We start from the raw sequence: 16013 nt of genomic DNA on the forward strand, positions 1-16013 counted from the left end.
TTTATGATCCAGGCTCTGGTAAACAGACCGTCGTGAGAAATATGTCACCTCTGGTCTATTTTGTTCTTTTTCAGGAACCTCTAAATTAATTAATTTTTCTACAAACTTGGAACATGCATAGGGGTTATATAACCCATGGTTAAATGGAATTCTATATGCTTGTTTCTATCAGTGACCCACAGAAAGGTTTTCTGCTAAGAGAGTCATCTTTTCTCCTGGTTTTCTATCCAAACACTGGAGTGAACTCATCCACAATCCTTCTCTACTTTGTTGGCAGCTTATTATTTTGAGATTATCCTTAACGCTGATCCAACCATTTTAATGGTCAACATTGTGTATTTGATGCTAATTGATATTTACCCATTAAAGAACACACACACATTCATTGTGCAGCCACAGTGCCAGGTACTGCCTCAGACACCAGGGCTACAGTTGTACATGCTAATCCCTTTAGGAAGTCAAAAGAAATGGGGGAGGCCAGACAGCACTCAGCACAGTCCTTCCAAGAGACGGCACCATCTTAACCATTGGCCACTATGCATGAAGCCAAATGAGGTTTTAATATGACAGAAAGTAGGAATTATTGGTAGATGAGATAAAACGATTACTGTTCTTTAAGTATTGATTGCACGATCTGACTAGTTCTCCAAAGCTGGCCTCATAAAGATTAAGCTACATATAATATTAGATAAATAGTATTTTACAGGCTTTTGAAATACCAGGCTCTGAAGTGATGTTCTTTCTGTTAGAAGATCTAAGACACTTGGCCACTTTCAAAAGCAGAATTTCCTTTGCCTCTTGGAGTCTTAGAACAGAGAACCAAAAGACACAGGCTATCCTGAGTCTCTAAGATTAAGGATGAGTTATTTCAGAGTCTAATGAGGCCAATCTGGGGTACAAAACACGAAGGCTTTGATAAGCAAGAGACGGCCCTGTTGTAGTAGCTCAGCAATAGATTTGGCGGGGGGGGGGGGAAACAAGGTAGTAATCTAAAGCCAAGAAAATTGTGCTTGCTGCAGAAGATTATCTACTTACTGTCTATAACTACACTTATGAGATGACGATGCAATTCTCTAGATGAGATCGTTCGCTACTAGGTCTCAAGGTTTTCAGAATTTTGCTGATTGACATATCCAACTGTGCTGGAATGATTTATGTAAATGCCAGCTGGGGATGAACGACACAACAGATGAGTCATTTCAAAGCACTTCTGAACGGGCTGATCTTTCCTGAGAACTGGGTCTCCTCATGGAGGGTGGCAGAGACCACCCTAGGACTCAGGGTTTCCTGAAATAGCATCTTCAGAGCATCAACGACCTTGTAGAGAGGGTTGTAGCCTCCCTAAGTAATCTTACCCAGGGGTTAAGGATTTGACTATTTAAATATGACAAATCTGTGATTGAATTCTGATTGACACTCAGTAACTGAGGAACTTTTCAGCATCCTTGTGAGGACGAACTGAAGCAACATACCCAAAGCACCTGGGCCAGTGGCATCACAGAGAAAGTATTTAAGTCTAGGACTAAAAACAAGGCTCTGGCTCAGCACAGTGCCCTCTCAGACTGTTTCATAAGCATACTGAGATCACAACACGCTTGTATGAGCTCTCAGACTGACACAGATTAGTGGCTTTGCATAGCAATCAACCAACCAATATGAAAAACGTAATGTATAATAGTGTAATGAGTCCTGAAGCTCACCTCCCAGCAGTCAGAACACAAGCAGGCAGGCTTCTGCTTGTACGTTCACCACATCTCACTTTGACAGAAGTGCCTGCGTCCCACCCTTCCTCATGTATCCAACCCCAATATACATGCCGATCATTATTTAGCAATGCCTGTCTTCAACCTGAAAGAAACTATAATTATTGTTCAGTCGCATGAAACCTTTTATCATAACTAAATAAACAGCTGCTTGAGCATGGTGCTAATCAAGAGCTTGAATATGCTTTATTAAAAGGTTGTTTAATTTCATGCCATTACTCCTAACTTCCTGGCAAAATAGTTTATCTCAATAAATGTGGTTAAAAAGAGAAACAGAAACGCTGCTTATCAAAATATAAATATCAGAGTAATCAGAATATTCATCATGGCATGTGAAGGTGCTTTCTATATCCAGGACTTCAGAGGTTAAGGAAATATCACCTCATAGATGGGTTAATATTTACTAACTGCCTAACAGATATGTGTGGTCCTTTCTTGATGCATTTCAGCACCATCGTTTTAGTGAGAGAGCCTCACATTTCTTTTATTCTAGAAGAATTTCTATATTCTTCATGTTGTTGGAGAGGCAGGTCTGTCTCCGTGATAAAATATGTGTAATTGGCTCTTTTATGTCCAGTATATTGTGGAGACATGCTAAATTTACATCATATGTAAGCTCACTATTAGTTTTTAGATAGGTGGAGCCTATTCTGATAGAGCTAGTGAAAGTGGCACAAAATGTGCATAAATCCTGACTAATGACTCAAGTTAAATATACCTCAAAGAGTATTCCATCTTATTAGAATCCACATCCATTTTTCTTACAAGGGAGTTATTATTCTGCACTGTAGCATGTGTTTTATTACAAACGCAGAGTTCATTGATGAATAGTGATAGCGCTGCAAATCAAGTCAACAGCTTAATTGGCTCAGCAGGGTTCAAGGATGCCTTTCCTGCTGGCTAAGCAGAAGCTCCCATAGCCTGGAAGCTGGAGCATGGTTCCTGGGCTCCTGGCAGTCTTACTGTGGAGAGGGACCCTTACCTCAGGCCCTCGCCCTCAGGAGAGTTTTGTCTGCAGTACTCCAGAGTGTAGGTCTCGGTGGCCTCGGGGTTAGCAGGCCGCCATCTGACCGTGGCCGTATTCCAGCACACGGTGCAATCTTCGGCATGAATCACAGGCGTGGAAGGTGCTGAAGAGTGAGAAACCAGTTGGTCACAGAGACATGCCAGCTCTGGAGGGGATACTTAGGTATGGGTTTATTTTTAATTTTTGCATCATTATCCTGAGTTAAAAACTAAAACAAGATTTTTTTTAAAAAAAAAATAACTTATATAACTAAATGTCTCTTTCCCTCCTTCTCAGCATTACATATTGTGAGATTCTATCTCAGCCCCAAGCAGTCCCTAACAGTTGTTTTCCATAAAGCCTACCTGTTTTCTTTATATAGCTACTACAAAAACGAACACATTCTTCCCCTTTTCCTTTTATCCAAAGGGCAGACATGATTTTGTCCCCAGTAGGGGGTCAGTACAGGTTTGGGTGGGAGGACTGTCCCTTTTTATGTTTTAGGTTATTGAGACAGTGTCTCATGTAGCCCAGGTTGGCCTGGAACTTGCTATGTATCTTGAGCCCCTGTCTCCACCTCCCAAATGCTGGGAGTGTATGTAGGAGCCACAATGCTGAGCCAAATATTTGTTTTTAAAGGCAAGAAGACAGGATACAGGACTGATGGGTAGAAATAAGCTTCTTCCTCCCTGAGGCAGCTGTAATGATCTTAAAGGCAAGACAGCCCTGGACAACACTACTATCTCATATCGCAGTTCCTTGTGAAAAGACTTCACCATGAGAATATATTTTTAGTTGAACAACACCTTGTGTTTTTCTGCATCTGGATAACGAAGCTCAGTCTTATTAGCTTGCAAGGGTTAGCTCCATATGCTAACCCATTTTAAAATGATGTTTTTCCTCATTTTCAAGCTTAAGGAATAACAAAGATCTTACAGTGCCCTACACCACACCTTCATGTCCACTCATTGTTTCTATGAGAAGACTCTGTCCCAGTTAACACGTGATGTCCCACTGATCATTTGAAGCATTCTGTGCAGATATCAGCTCTAGGGACCCATCCCTGATCCTGCCCTTACTTACCCTGTCTGTCTCGGTACTCCTTTGAGTGCTCTCATGATGATCTAGACTCTTGCCAAACCTTCCTAATAATATTCTGCCTTTTTTAACTGCTCAGCTTAAATCTGATCATCTTGCAGATAGGAGCTCAATCACGTTGCTATTATTATTGTACTTGAGGAATGATCCTAAGGCTTCATGCTGCTGGATGGATGCTCTACCACTGAGCTCATCCTAGGCCCCACCTCGGTCTCGGTCATGTATCCCAACATATAATCCATAGCTAGTGCTTCCCAAATACTTAGTGGCTGATCTCATAAGTCTAGGAAGAATTGAGTAGTACCTCATAATAATTAGCATCTGCTTACCTGTTCTAAAAATTGCTCTTTCACTGGGCAGACTACATCCGGTGAAGTTGATGGCCATCACCCACACGTGATAACATCGGTCAGGCTCTAAGTCTTCAAAAACGCAGTAACTTTCCTTCACAGTCAATCTGTATTCTTCTACCAATTCTAGCATGAGACACAACTATGAGTTCAAAGGTGACTTCTAAAGTAAACTAAAAATTAGTCATTAGAAAAAGTAGTCTATGATTTTTGCAGAGGACTCAAACTGATGACTTTACAAATACTATTGTATGGTAATTATCTATGTGATATGTTATTTATGATTTAATAAAGATTGCCTAAGGATTCAGAAAGCAAAGTCAGCCATAGCCCATAGAAGAGAGGCACACATCTTTAATCCCAGCAGCCAGAAGTTAGGAGGTTGTGGTACACAGTTTTAATTCTAGGACTCAGGATTAAGAGGGAGATGGATCTCTCTGAGTTCAAGGCCACCCAGGGATACATGAAATTGAATCAGTCTAAAAGTAACAGATCATACACCTTTAACCCCAGTACTAGAGGGTATAAAATATAGGAGCAGGTCTTTAGTATCAGTGTGAGGCAATCATCCTCCAGCCACTTTGGGGATTCTACAGCCATGCTGAGGAGAGACAGCAGGAATGGCTCATTCAGTCTGAGATAGTGGTGAGAGCTAGTGGCCTGCTGCTTTGCTTTTCTGAACTTCAGCTTGAAATTTGAACCCCAATATCAGGCTCTGGGTCTTTTATTTTCCATGTTACAATTATCTCTTTAGGGTATATAAGAAAGCAATAGCACTCTAAAAACTGATACTTAGAATGATAAAGTATTACTAGTGAACATTTATCACAAAATAATAGCATGTTAGGACATGTCTGAAGCTCATAATCCATGATTAAAGTAAGTTATTTCAAAAGCAAATGTCAAACTTGTATAGTGTTTATGTCACTTTAAATTTCAGTAAGACAGTCTCAAGAAAACCCTCAAGAGCCAATGCCAACCTTCCATGGAAGCCCATCCCTGGAAAGGACAGCTAGGAGCTTCTGCTTAAGATTGCAGAGCATCTTTACAGACTAGTCAACAAGTTTGCTACTCAGTATGACGTTCGAGGGTTCAGATCCTGACAGTTTCACCATCTACAAGCTTTAGGGACTGACCTAACTGGGGTGACAGGAATAAAGACATGGTTGACACATGGCCACATGTACAGAAAACCTGGGATTTGGTGGGTCATACATTGTGATGGAGATGCACCACCATGAGTAGCAACTGGAAACTTAGCATGTTTATTCTACACAACTGAGCAAGGAGGCGGGCTTAGCTAATCTTGGTAGGTCTTTATGGGGGCAGTCTCAGGCTGTAAACATCAGGAAGAAGAAAGTTAGGGTTGATAGTTTTCTTCATACACTGGTCAATCATTCCTAAACACACACACTTGGACCATAGGAAGGCTTTGCCACCCCTCTGAGCCTCACCAAAGGAAGGCTTGGCCATCCCCATACGTCTGAGGCATTAGGGGCCTTGGCATGGGTATGCTTATGTCAACAACATACATTCACTCAAGATTTTATTCTTTCCTTACACATTCACCCAGGTCTTCTTCCACACCCCACATTTCATAATCCCTTTAACTATATATTTCTACTTTTAAATTTGATAGGATAATGAGCTATTATAAGAAGTTGAAATCAAGACTTTTTTTCCTTTGAAAATTTCTTGAATGTTTATCCTTTAAATATTTTATAGTTAAATTGTCTTTTTACTTGTTAGTGGTTTGGAGCTTTTTGATGTAGGGCCTCACTCTGGAGCACAGACTAACATGACATGTAGCATTCTCCTGTCTCCACCTCTAGAGTCTGGAGCTATAGGTTCAAGCTACGTACCTCATCTGGTGACACCTTACACTTTAGACCAACTTGATTATTTTTACTGAAATGCTCTCTTCCTTTAAAAGAATAGTTTTCTTCCTGAAGTTAGCATTTGATAAATTTAGTTATCCTTCTATATTACCCCAGAATGTCATCTCAAAATACCTCTAGTTAAGAACCCAGATTGTTTCCCAAAAGAAACTTAGGACTCTGCCTGCTTCTCCTCCAAACTCCAGGTCATCCTCTGCTACAGAGTGAATTCTAGGACAGTCTAGGATATGGGAGACCATGTCTTTAAGAAAAGACAATTAACCTTTAAAGTCATTTTGAAGCCTCCATAAGAGTGAAATGGTCCACAGTTCTTTTCCTCATTATAAACTGGGCTCCTGAGTTTGTAATGGGATGTTGATGTTGCCACATGCTCATCTAACTCCCCAAGTGTGTGGGTCTGTCTTCAACAAGTGACATAGAGCGCCAGCATTCTCCATACTGATTCATCAGGAAGTACAGCCTTGAGCTGCCTGGCTCTTAGGTCTTAATCAGAAGTCCTGAGCCAAGTGATCTTCACAAGAGCTCAGTTCATAAGGCCTGCCATCTGCTTACCACACCAAGCAATGTCACTTCTATCTACCCATTACTTTGGGTCACTGGATGACTGTACCATACCTAGATCCATGCCTTGAGGTTTGTGAACATGACTTAAACTTACAGGCTTCTTTGAACCTGCAACCCTGACAGCCAGTGTTAAACGTAGAGTGGAGGACACTGGCTTGTGTACAGCCCTTTCCCCTCTACAGAGCGGGCACACCATGCTGCCCTTCAGATGGGTTAAACCTCCATTCTCTCTGAAACTCTGGGTCCTGTCATTTTGAGAGCTCTAACCTGAATCCGAATCTTAGTTATAATATTCATGTTGACCATTTTGATGATATTTATATGCTTTTTCCTGATACCATTTTCTAAACTGTTCTTTCTGCTAATATTTTAACATATGATTGTTGAGGGGTTTTTGTTATCATTCTTGTTTTCTAAGTGGCTATAAATGCTCTGTGGAAGCGTGCACATTTCAACATGTATATGTGCATAAATTTATATGCATATACGATTAAGTACTTCATATTAATATGCAGAGACATAGGCCTGCATCTGTTGAGGCGTAGCAGTCTTACCATTTACTTCTTGGTCGTCTTGAGGTTCCTCCACGCAGTATACCTGGAATGAGTCCACAACGTCCTCCCTGTCTGTGCTCCAGTACACTGCGATTGTTGTGCTGGTAGCAGAATTTGGTTCCTGAGGTTCTAGCCTAGGAGGCTGTGGGACTAGGATAGAAGCACAATTCGCTATGACTAATGTCATTTATTGATCAATTGTTTTGTTCCAAATACATTTAACATGTTGTTAAAATTCCAACGATATAGAAATCTATGGGATAAAGTAGGTGGGGTCCCTGTTTCCAACATGCAGCCCAACTTCACTACTTGGAAGCAGCCACTGTTAGGACTGTTTTTGCATCCCTGTCCCTCCAGAATGTTTCCCAGGCACTTCTGTAAGAGCATAAACAACACATATGGAAATGAAGAAAAGCGGGCCCCAAACTACATAACACTGTTCTGCAGTCTTATACTTAGAGAAATAGACTTCCAGTGACTAATGGATTGCCCAATAACTTGGTTTTACTCCTTAAAATCCCCTTGAATATGCTTTTTTTTTTTAAGATAAGGAATGCTATACTATTCTATATTGACATAGTTTATAAAAATAAAAAGTCATGAGCCCTTTCCAGAAATTGTTATAGTATTTTTAAGGTGAAGAAAGACTTGCATTAAATATTAGACTAGAAAGAAACCAAACAAACAAAAAAAAATATTAGACTAGAATTTTTAAAGCTACAATCCATATCTTCTCTTTCTAACATGGTATCTCTACAGACTTTTTAAATTAAAATTTAAAAACTGACAGGGGGTAGAGGTAACCTCTTGATGGAATTACATGTAAATTTTAGATGCCTAATCTAATTATGTGGCTCTGGATTTTAAAGACAGCAATATTCTCGAGTGTATTACTGAAGATTTTTGGAACTTATAATTATATGTATTGGACATTAATGCCATATAGACCAATCTCTGTGCAATTATATTTCTGAACTTATTAGACATGATCACAGGACATATTTTATACATCATAGAAAAAGTTATTCACATAAGCTGAAAAGATGTCATACTTTTAAGATTTGTGCATGTGCCTTCCCCAGCCAACAATTTCCTAAGAGATAAGCTTAGCAGAATAATGTAAGCCAAATTTATAAGTTGACACCCAGAGAAAAGAAAACAAAGGTTAGTTCAACAATAAGGTCAAAATGAGAAACAAAATAAATGGATTTGAAGAATGGAATAAAAAGACAAATTGAAATGATTCAATAAAGATAAGGAGGTAGATAAATAATGCAATTATTAAAAAAAAACAAAGCAGACAAGAAAAATGGTCAAGTTCATAGGCTTCAGAACAAAAGCTAAATGCTTTTCAGGCTAAACACAAGACCCCCAGCTCCCTGCATTATATTAGCCTCAGTTTCTCCATTAAAAAAAAAGAATGACTAATACTATTAATGTATAAGTATTTAATAAATATGCCTGGCTGGAGGCAGCACTGGGAAGGCAAGACAGCCTTGGTGGGAACACAGGAAATGGAGAAGAGATCAGGAAACTCCTGACCGAAGGCTGAACTGGAGTCTCAGTACCTGCCAGGTCATGGAGGCCACAGAGACAGGCTGAGCAGGCTGCATGGGAAGGTGGATACCCGCCTGGCCTGGCCTTTCCCCCCAAGACTGACAGCTGTATCTTCCAAGAGAGAATCAGAGCTACTCTGAAAGTATCCACCCAGAGAGAGGTGGTCCAGAAAGTTTTCATGTTACCCAGGCTTACGGAAGAGCCAAACAAAACACATCAACTCTTCCTGGAGTTCTTTGGAGTGGTGTGGAGAGCTTGGAGCATGACACAATGAGAATGCTCTTCTTCCCACTGTAAGTTACTCGTGGGGCTGGTCTTGTAAAAATGGCAACATCTTTCTATATCTTCCTCTCTAGCACAGCTTAGCAAGCCTAAAACTGATAGCCAGCCCCACCACATCACCTAATTTTAAGGTAGAGCCATTGTAGGGAATTAGCAAAGTATGTAGGCTACAAGAAATTTTGTTTCCACATATGCTCCTCCACCCAGAGAATTCAGTTAAAATAGCTGATTCTCCAAACAAGAGATGGGTTTTCTCCTGAAAATGCTCCAAAGGGGAAGAAGACTACCCCATAAACACACTCTAACAATCATGACTATGTTTGTAACTCATATTTGTAGAACACTGGGACCCAGATTTTACCTGTCAGTAATTCTTCCTATACTTCTACAGGAATAAATTTGATGTCAAAAAATACAAGGGTTAGCCAGAGGTCGGGTGCAGGAAGAGGAAGCTCCCTGAGGAGCCCCTCAGGTTGAATGCACCTGTAGAGATTTTACATTCAGGGAGCTAAACATTAATCTGCTTGGAGTTCAGTGCCTGGGGTTGAATGCAGATTCCACTCGACCTGGCTTTCAAAATTTCCACAGAAGATACAATCATGGTGCCATGCACCTATGATTCCAGCACTCAGAAAGCTGAAGCAGAAGGAACATGAGTCTGATGCCAACTTGGGTTATATAGTGAGGCACTTTCTCTAAAAAGCAAACAAGTCTCCGGGAAGGCAGCATCAGTCACAATAGCCAAGAGGTGGAAACAACCCAAATGTCCATCCATGGATGGAGAATAGATGGATGGATGGATGATGGATAGAGAGAGGATGGATGGATGGATGGATGGACAGACGGACGGACGGACGGATGGATATAACCCATGACATAGGCATATAGTAAGTCTTTAAACACCCAAGTTGTGACACATGTTACAAATATGAGTGATCATAGAAGAAAATATGATAAGTATAATAAGCAAGTTATAAAAAATACTATCTGATTTCACTTATTCAGGTCATCACAAGTCATCAAACTCAGAGAAAAAAGAAGAGGAGTGGCAATTTCTGGGGTCTAGAGACAGAAGGAGTTAGTTTCAGCGAATACTGAGATTTGGTGTTGTAAGATGAAATTCTGGGGATATATGGTGGTAATAGTTGTCAAGACTATGAGCACACTTCATGCTATATTTATACATTAAATGTATATAATTAAAGATGGTGAATATGCCAGATGTGGTGGTATACACCTTTAAAGCAGTAGGTAGGTAGAGCCAGGTAGATCTCTGAGTTCTAGCCTAGCCTGGTTGAGTACCATGCCAGCCAGCATTAATAATAAGACAAAATTAATTAATTAATTAATAAAACAATATAAAATGACTGGTAATATGGTACATTATTTTTTATTTTGCTTTCTTTTTAATTATGATATACATGTGTACATGTACATATATATATATATGAATGAGAGTTAGTACCTTAGTACCCATGGAGTACAAGAGAGAGAGTCCCAGATCCCATGAAGCTGGAGTTAGATGCAGTTGTGAGCTACCTACTGTAAATGTTGGGAACTAAACTCAGGTCCTCTAAACTAAATACTCTTAATGCTGAGCCATCTCTCCAGCCCTAACATGGTAACTTATATATATATATCTTACCATAATTAAAAACAAATCTAAGATCCAGAGTCAAAGAGGCCTAGCTAACCCTTCATTGATGTTTTCCTCTCTTTTCTTGCCTTGAGGGCAGTGGATAAAGTACGAAGATTCTGAGACCAGATCCCCCCACATCTCCAACCAGCTGTGTGGTCCTGAGCAACATGAGGCTTTGTTGTGTTCCTCTCTGTCCTCACCTGTCCAAAGGGATAATAACTAAACCTTCCTCCTGGGGTTGATGGGGGAGACGAGATGACTGGCTCTGTATATTTCACTGGCCCAGCCTCTGTGGGGACTGAATAAAAGGCAGGAGCAGCTGCTTCTCATGTGGGGTGGAGGTGGGGTTTGGGGGGGAGGTGGGGGGCTTGCATTCCGTGTAAGTCAGCAAGAGCCAGCTCCTCAAGGGCCTTTTATCTGAGTGGTTTCTTGGCCACAGAACAAAACATATAGGCCCTAGGCCACATAGTCTGCAAAGCAGCCACAGAGCAGCTCTGGCCATTCAAAGGAGTGTCTCTCTGAGTGCTACACACACTTCCTGGTGCGATGGCTAAACAGTCTGTGACTGTAATTCAGTGGCTTCTAAAATACACAAAAAGCCCTCCCATTGAGCATTAGGCACTCAAAAAACTCTAGTCTTGTACATGGACAGCCATGTACAAAAAAGCCTTAAAAACGACAGCAAACAACCACCCATGTGGGACAGCTCTGAAGGAAATTCATTAGGGTAAATGACTGACTTGTCCACTTTATTAACCGTGTTGCAATGTGAGTTTTTTTTTGGGGGGGGTGGGAGGGGGAGGCTGTCTTTTTAAAAGACATGGCAGCTGGTTCTGAAGGTATAATGTTTTCTACAGGAATGCAGGTTTTAAACACTACTGCTGTCTGTGAGGTAAATCTGACAAGGGTACCTCTTGCTGAGGATGTATGAGCACCGTGTACAGTAAGCAGAGCTCGGTAACCAGGAAAATGGCAGCTTTGAGCATTTAGATGCTGCATTGCCTTGTTTGCTAAAATAGAACATTAAAAAATAATTTGAAAAGCTGGCAGGATGCGCTGACAGCTGAGTGGGAGCCTCTTGGCGACAGACCATGATGCTGAGCTGTGGGTTCTCTAAGCTAAGCTGTGTGGCTTGGGGGGAGGGGGAGTAAATAAAGAAGAAGAGGAAGGAACTGAGCGGAAGAGGAGAAAACTACTTATAAGGTAAAACCCGTTCACAGCATGAGAAAGTATTTTATTCCTTTTTACTTATCTGCTGGGCTGCTGGTGTGAAGTAACTCTCTTACACAGAGGGAGAGAAATTCTAGTTTAAAAAAATAATAGAATAAAAGAAGAGGGGACTATTCAGTTGTATGCTCTTCATCTCTCCTGTTCGATCCAGCAGTCATATAGCTTCAAAGGGAAAAGGATGACGCTCTGGCCCCTGCATTATTTCAATCTAGCTTCAAACATTTACAGCCCATGTCCATCTTCACCCAGTTACAGAAACTTGACAAAACAGGCAAGCAAGAGCTGCCAAGATCCACCGAGGTAAGTAACATATTTAAATGCTCACCAGCCACTTGTTTCAGCATCTGGTCACCTTGTGCCGAGCCGTCATCATAATGTTCAAAGAGCGAGAAGGCGGCAGGCATGTTCTCTAAGGAGGCCGTGCTGTCCATGGCAGAAAGCAGCCTGTCAAGGGAATAGATCTCCACTAAGTCGGGAAAGCATGGACACAGGACCAAAGGAGGTCTTCCCATGCCTGCTCAAAGCTGTGGGAGCAACTGTGCTCTGTGAGAGGCAAGGCCCCACCACCACCCCCAGGTATCCAAAAGCATCGGGAAACATACATCTAAACCCCATGTATTCTTAGACTCCGTAGATGCCTGGTGATACTAGCGGTCTCATCCCCTAGGCTCTCAAATTTGAAAACTTTCCAATTATCTAGCCTTGGGTTCATTTCTCATAAATGGGTCCTGAACATTTCTTCATGTCCATGATTATTTTATATTCTAAGGACACAGTATCCCAAACCAGTATGGAAACTTCAATACAATAGGGATGCCCCTGTTTTTAACCCTCAACACCAGGCTTCCAGTCAAACTAAAAATAATACTCACCTACTATATGCCAGGCCCTGCTCTAGGGACTGGGGGTCTAGCTGTGAAATCAAGGCCAGCCGTCTTAGGAGACAGGCCTCAGCTTCCAAAGGGATGGCTTCTGTAGACCCAAGTCCTTCTCAAGGAGGGCAGGCACCCACTCACACTGAGCACTTGGAGTTGGGTTCGCTCCGAAGGGGAAAGATGCCAGGAGAGTTTACAAAATGACCTGTCTTTAGCCAAAGGGGCCTCAGATGGGCCAGGGCTCTGTCGGGTGCTCTCACACAGGCCTGGAATGTTCTTCTAGCAAGGAAGTCAGCTTGATGAAGTACATTGGCTTCCTTCTCTGCACACTTAGTTTTCCAGCATCAGTCCCACCCTGAGGCCTTTGCATGGGCTGCTGGTAACCTCTCCTCCCAGATACACTGGCACAGTGCCTTCCCTCTCTCAGCTCAGCTGTCTGTTCAAATGTCCCTGCTGTGGAGAGAGGCTGCAAATAGGACAAGGCTGGTGCCTGCTGGCCTCACTGCAGCCCCTCTCCCTGGTATTTATCATAGATATATTCTTTAACTGTCAACTTTACCAAAATATAATTTGCATGCAGGAAAAAAAAACGGTCTTATCTATTATTGTATTGTAATGTCTTACTTGATGTATAGTAGGCATTTAGTAAATATACCTTGATTTAATAAGATTCCATAATAATTTAGTAATGGTTTAATCTGTGTAGAAATCAGGATCTCAGGCATAGTAAATCTGGTAAGGGGGAAAGATCATGAAATATTTTTAAAATCCTTTCTACGCTTACTATTGTTAAGCTTGATAAAATTCACTATTATTTGATTTGGGGGAAATGCTTCAGTGAGGACTTCAGGGTATTAAAAATGAGTATGAATTTCTGAGGCAATAGAGAGAGTAAAGGTATTTCAGATGGAGAAATGATGTGAACATGGGCCAGCAATGCCAAGGAATCTGGCTCACTAGAGAGCAGAGTATGTCATGGGTGTTGAAAACAGAGACAGATATGAAAGGGAAAAGTATTTTTGACTTGATGGTGAAGGGCCTTTCACACACACTGAAAATTTCTATTTTATCTCTTGATGAAAGATCAGAGCCAGTACACAAGATAGGCAGTCCCCACGGAGGCTGGGCCAGTGAAACACACAAAGCCAGTCATCTTGTCTCCCCCATCAGCCCCAGGAGGAAGGTTTAGTTATTATCCCTATGGACAGGTAAGGACCAGGGAACACAATAAACATCATGTTGGGAGGCCCCCACACTGCTCTAGATAGTGGAAGATTAAAAGCCTACATTAAGGCTTTGGGAGTGCAGAATATGGAAAGAATAGACTAGGAATTATTATTGTTGTTGTTGTTGTTGTTTGAGACAGGGTTTTTTTGTATTGTTCTGGATCCTGTCCTGGAACTAGCTCTGTACACCAGGCTGGCCTTGAACTCACAGAGGAACTATTATTTTTTAAGTGGTGATCAGGGTTGGAGAGTGACTTAGCAGTTAAGAACACTTGTTGCTCTTGCAGAGGAGCAAGGCTTAATTCCCAGCACCCACATAGTGGCTCACAATCCAGTTCCAGGGGATTCCAGTGTCCTCTTCTGGCCTTGGGCATCAGGCATGCATGTTATACACAAACATACATACAGGCAAAACACCCATACCAAAAATAATTTTTATAAAAATGTGGCCAATATGCACACTGAGTCTTCTCAATACATTTCACTGACTAGCTCCTCCACAGAAGCTGACTGTAAATACCACAGTAAAATGTCCTAGTTTTTGCTTGAACACCAACCAACTCAATTTTAACAGCAAGTTGATATCCTTTTACAAGTCAGTCCTACAATAGCTAAGACTCTCCTGTTCATTATTATAATACAGAAGAACAAAACACAGAGGGGGATGTATCCCCTTAACAGAACAGCATTTGTAAAGCAAAAATGTGTTGTTCAAGATATGCAAATTTTGGGTCTAAATATGCTTGACAGCATTCCTTAATTTAAGCATTTTAGTGCTGAGAAAAATCAATTAATATAAAAGTACTGTCTCCAGAGAGATAATATGAAGTCAGGAAAAAAGCAGGGAAGAAACAAATAAGAGAAAATAAACTAGACAGCATTTCCTATAGAAAAGGAAGTAGAAGTTGTCTTGAGCATTTAAAGTTGTGTGTGTGTGTGTGTGTGTGTGTGTGTGTGTATGCATGCAAGCGTGCACACATGTGCATGTGTACTCATGTTTATAGAGCTTTCTTTAGCTGCTGATATTTCTCACCAAATCCAAGAGCTGTGTTGTCCTTTATTACATAAAAATATTGGTTATCCCAACACCTGCAAAACTTGTTGAACATGGAGATGTCAGACCAATGCCTATATAAAGTCCCTACCCCTACATTCTAGTGTCTTTGGTACAGGAATGTACTCTGCATGCTACCAAAAGAGAAATATAAACACCAATCCAGCCACAAACCCTTCAATCCATAATGGTATCCAGCCCGCAGGATATACTAGGGTAATTCTCACAAAACCTGTGAGAATAACCAGCCAATATTTGATTTGACTTAAAGCACACTCTATGAGATGGAACTCATATCCAACACTGTTTGGGTGACAAGAACTAATGACCTAGGATAAAACCAAATAATAGTGATCTAAAAACAGGGGGAAAATGCAGTGATAAAAAAAAAAAAGACAATCTGCTATATTGATAGATCAGTGCCTTCCTCAGTCATCAGCAGAGAAGCTCCCTCCTGCAGCAGATGGGAACCAATACAGAGACCACAGCCAGACAACGTGCAGAGAGGGGGAGACCTTGGAATACTCAGCCCTAAATGGGATGTCTCCATCAAATCCTTTCCCTCAGAAGTCAGGGAACCCCGAAGAAGGGGAGGCAGAGTTAAGAGCCACAGGGGATGGAGGACACCAAGGGAACAGAGCCCTCTAAATCAACAAGAGCAAAGGCTCCTGTGAGCTCACAGAGACTGAGGCAGCTTGCACAGGGCCTGCATGGGTCTCCTTCAGATCCTCAGTGCATACATTATGGATTCTAGTCTAGTGTTTTTGTGGAACCCTAAGTGTGTGAACAAATGGGTCTTAATTCTTGTGTCTTCTCTTGGGCTCTTTCCTTCTGTTGTTGGTTTCTCAGGTCCAAGTTTGATGTGATAGTTTCTGATATATATTACTATATATTTTTTGAATGAATGAGTGAATGAA

At 41.2% G+C, this 16013-nt stretch overlaps 1 protein-coding gene across 1 annotated transcript in view; it reads right to left on the minus strand.

The window, feature by feature from the left end:
• Cmya5 (cardiomyopathy associated 5) overlaps nucleotides 1–16013 on the minus strand; it is a 90163-nt gene that overhangs the window by 18355 nt on the left and 55795 nt on the right. The window contains exons 7-10 of the mRNA XM_051182917.1: nucleotides 12267–12385; nucleotides 7234–7383; nucleotides 4197–4343; nucleotides 2746–2893 (exon numbers count right to left, since the gene is read on the minus strand). Coding sequence (XP_051038874.1) covers nucleotides 2746–2893; nucleotides 4197–4343; nucleotides 7234–7383; nucleotides 12267–12385 — 564 coding nt within the window. The remainder of the gene's footprint in view (nucleotides 1–2745; nucleotides 2894–4196; nucleotides 4344–7233; nucleotides 7384–12266; nucleotides 12386–16013) is intronic.

The sequence above is a fragment of the Phodopus roborovskii genome, unplaced genomic scaffold (assembly GCF_943737965.1).
Source record: "Phodopus roborovskii unplaced genomic scaffold, PHOROB, whole genome shotgun sequence".
NCBI lineage: Eukaryota > Metazoa > Chordata > Mammalia > Rodentia > Cricetidae > Phodopus > Phodopus roborovskii.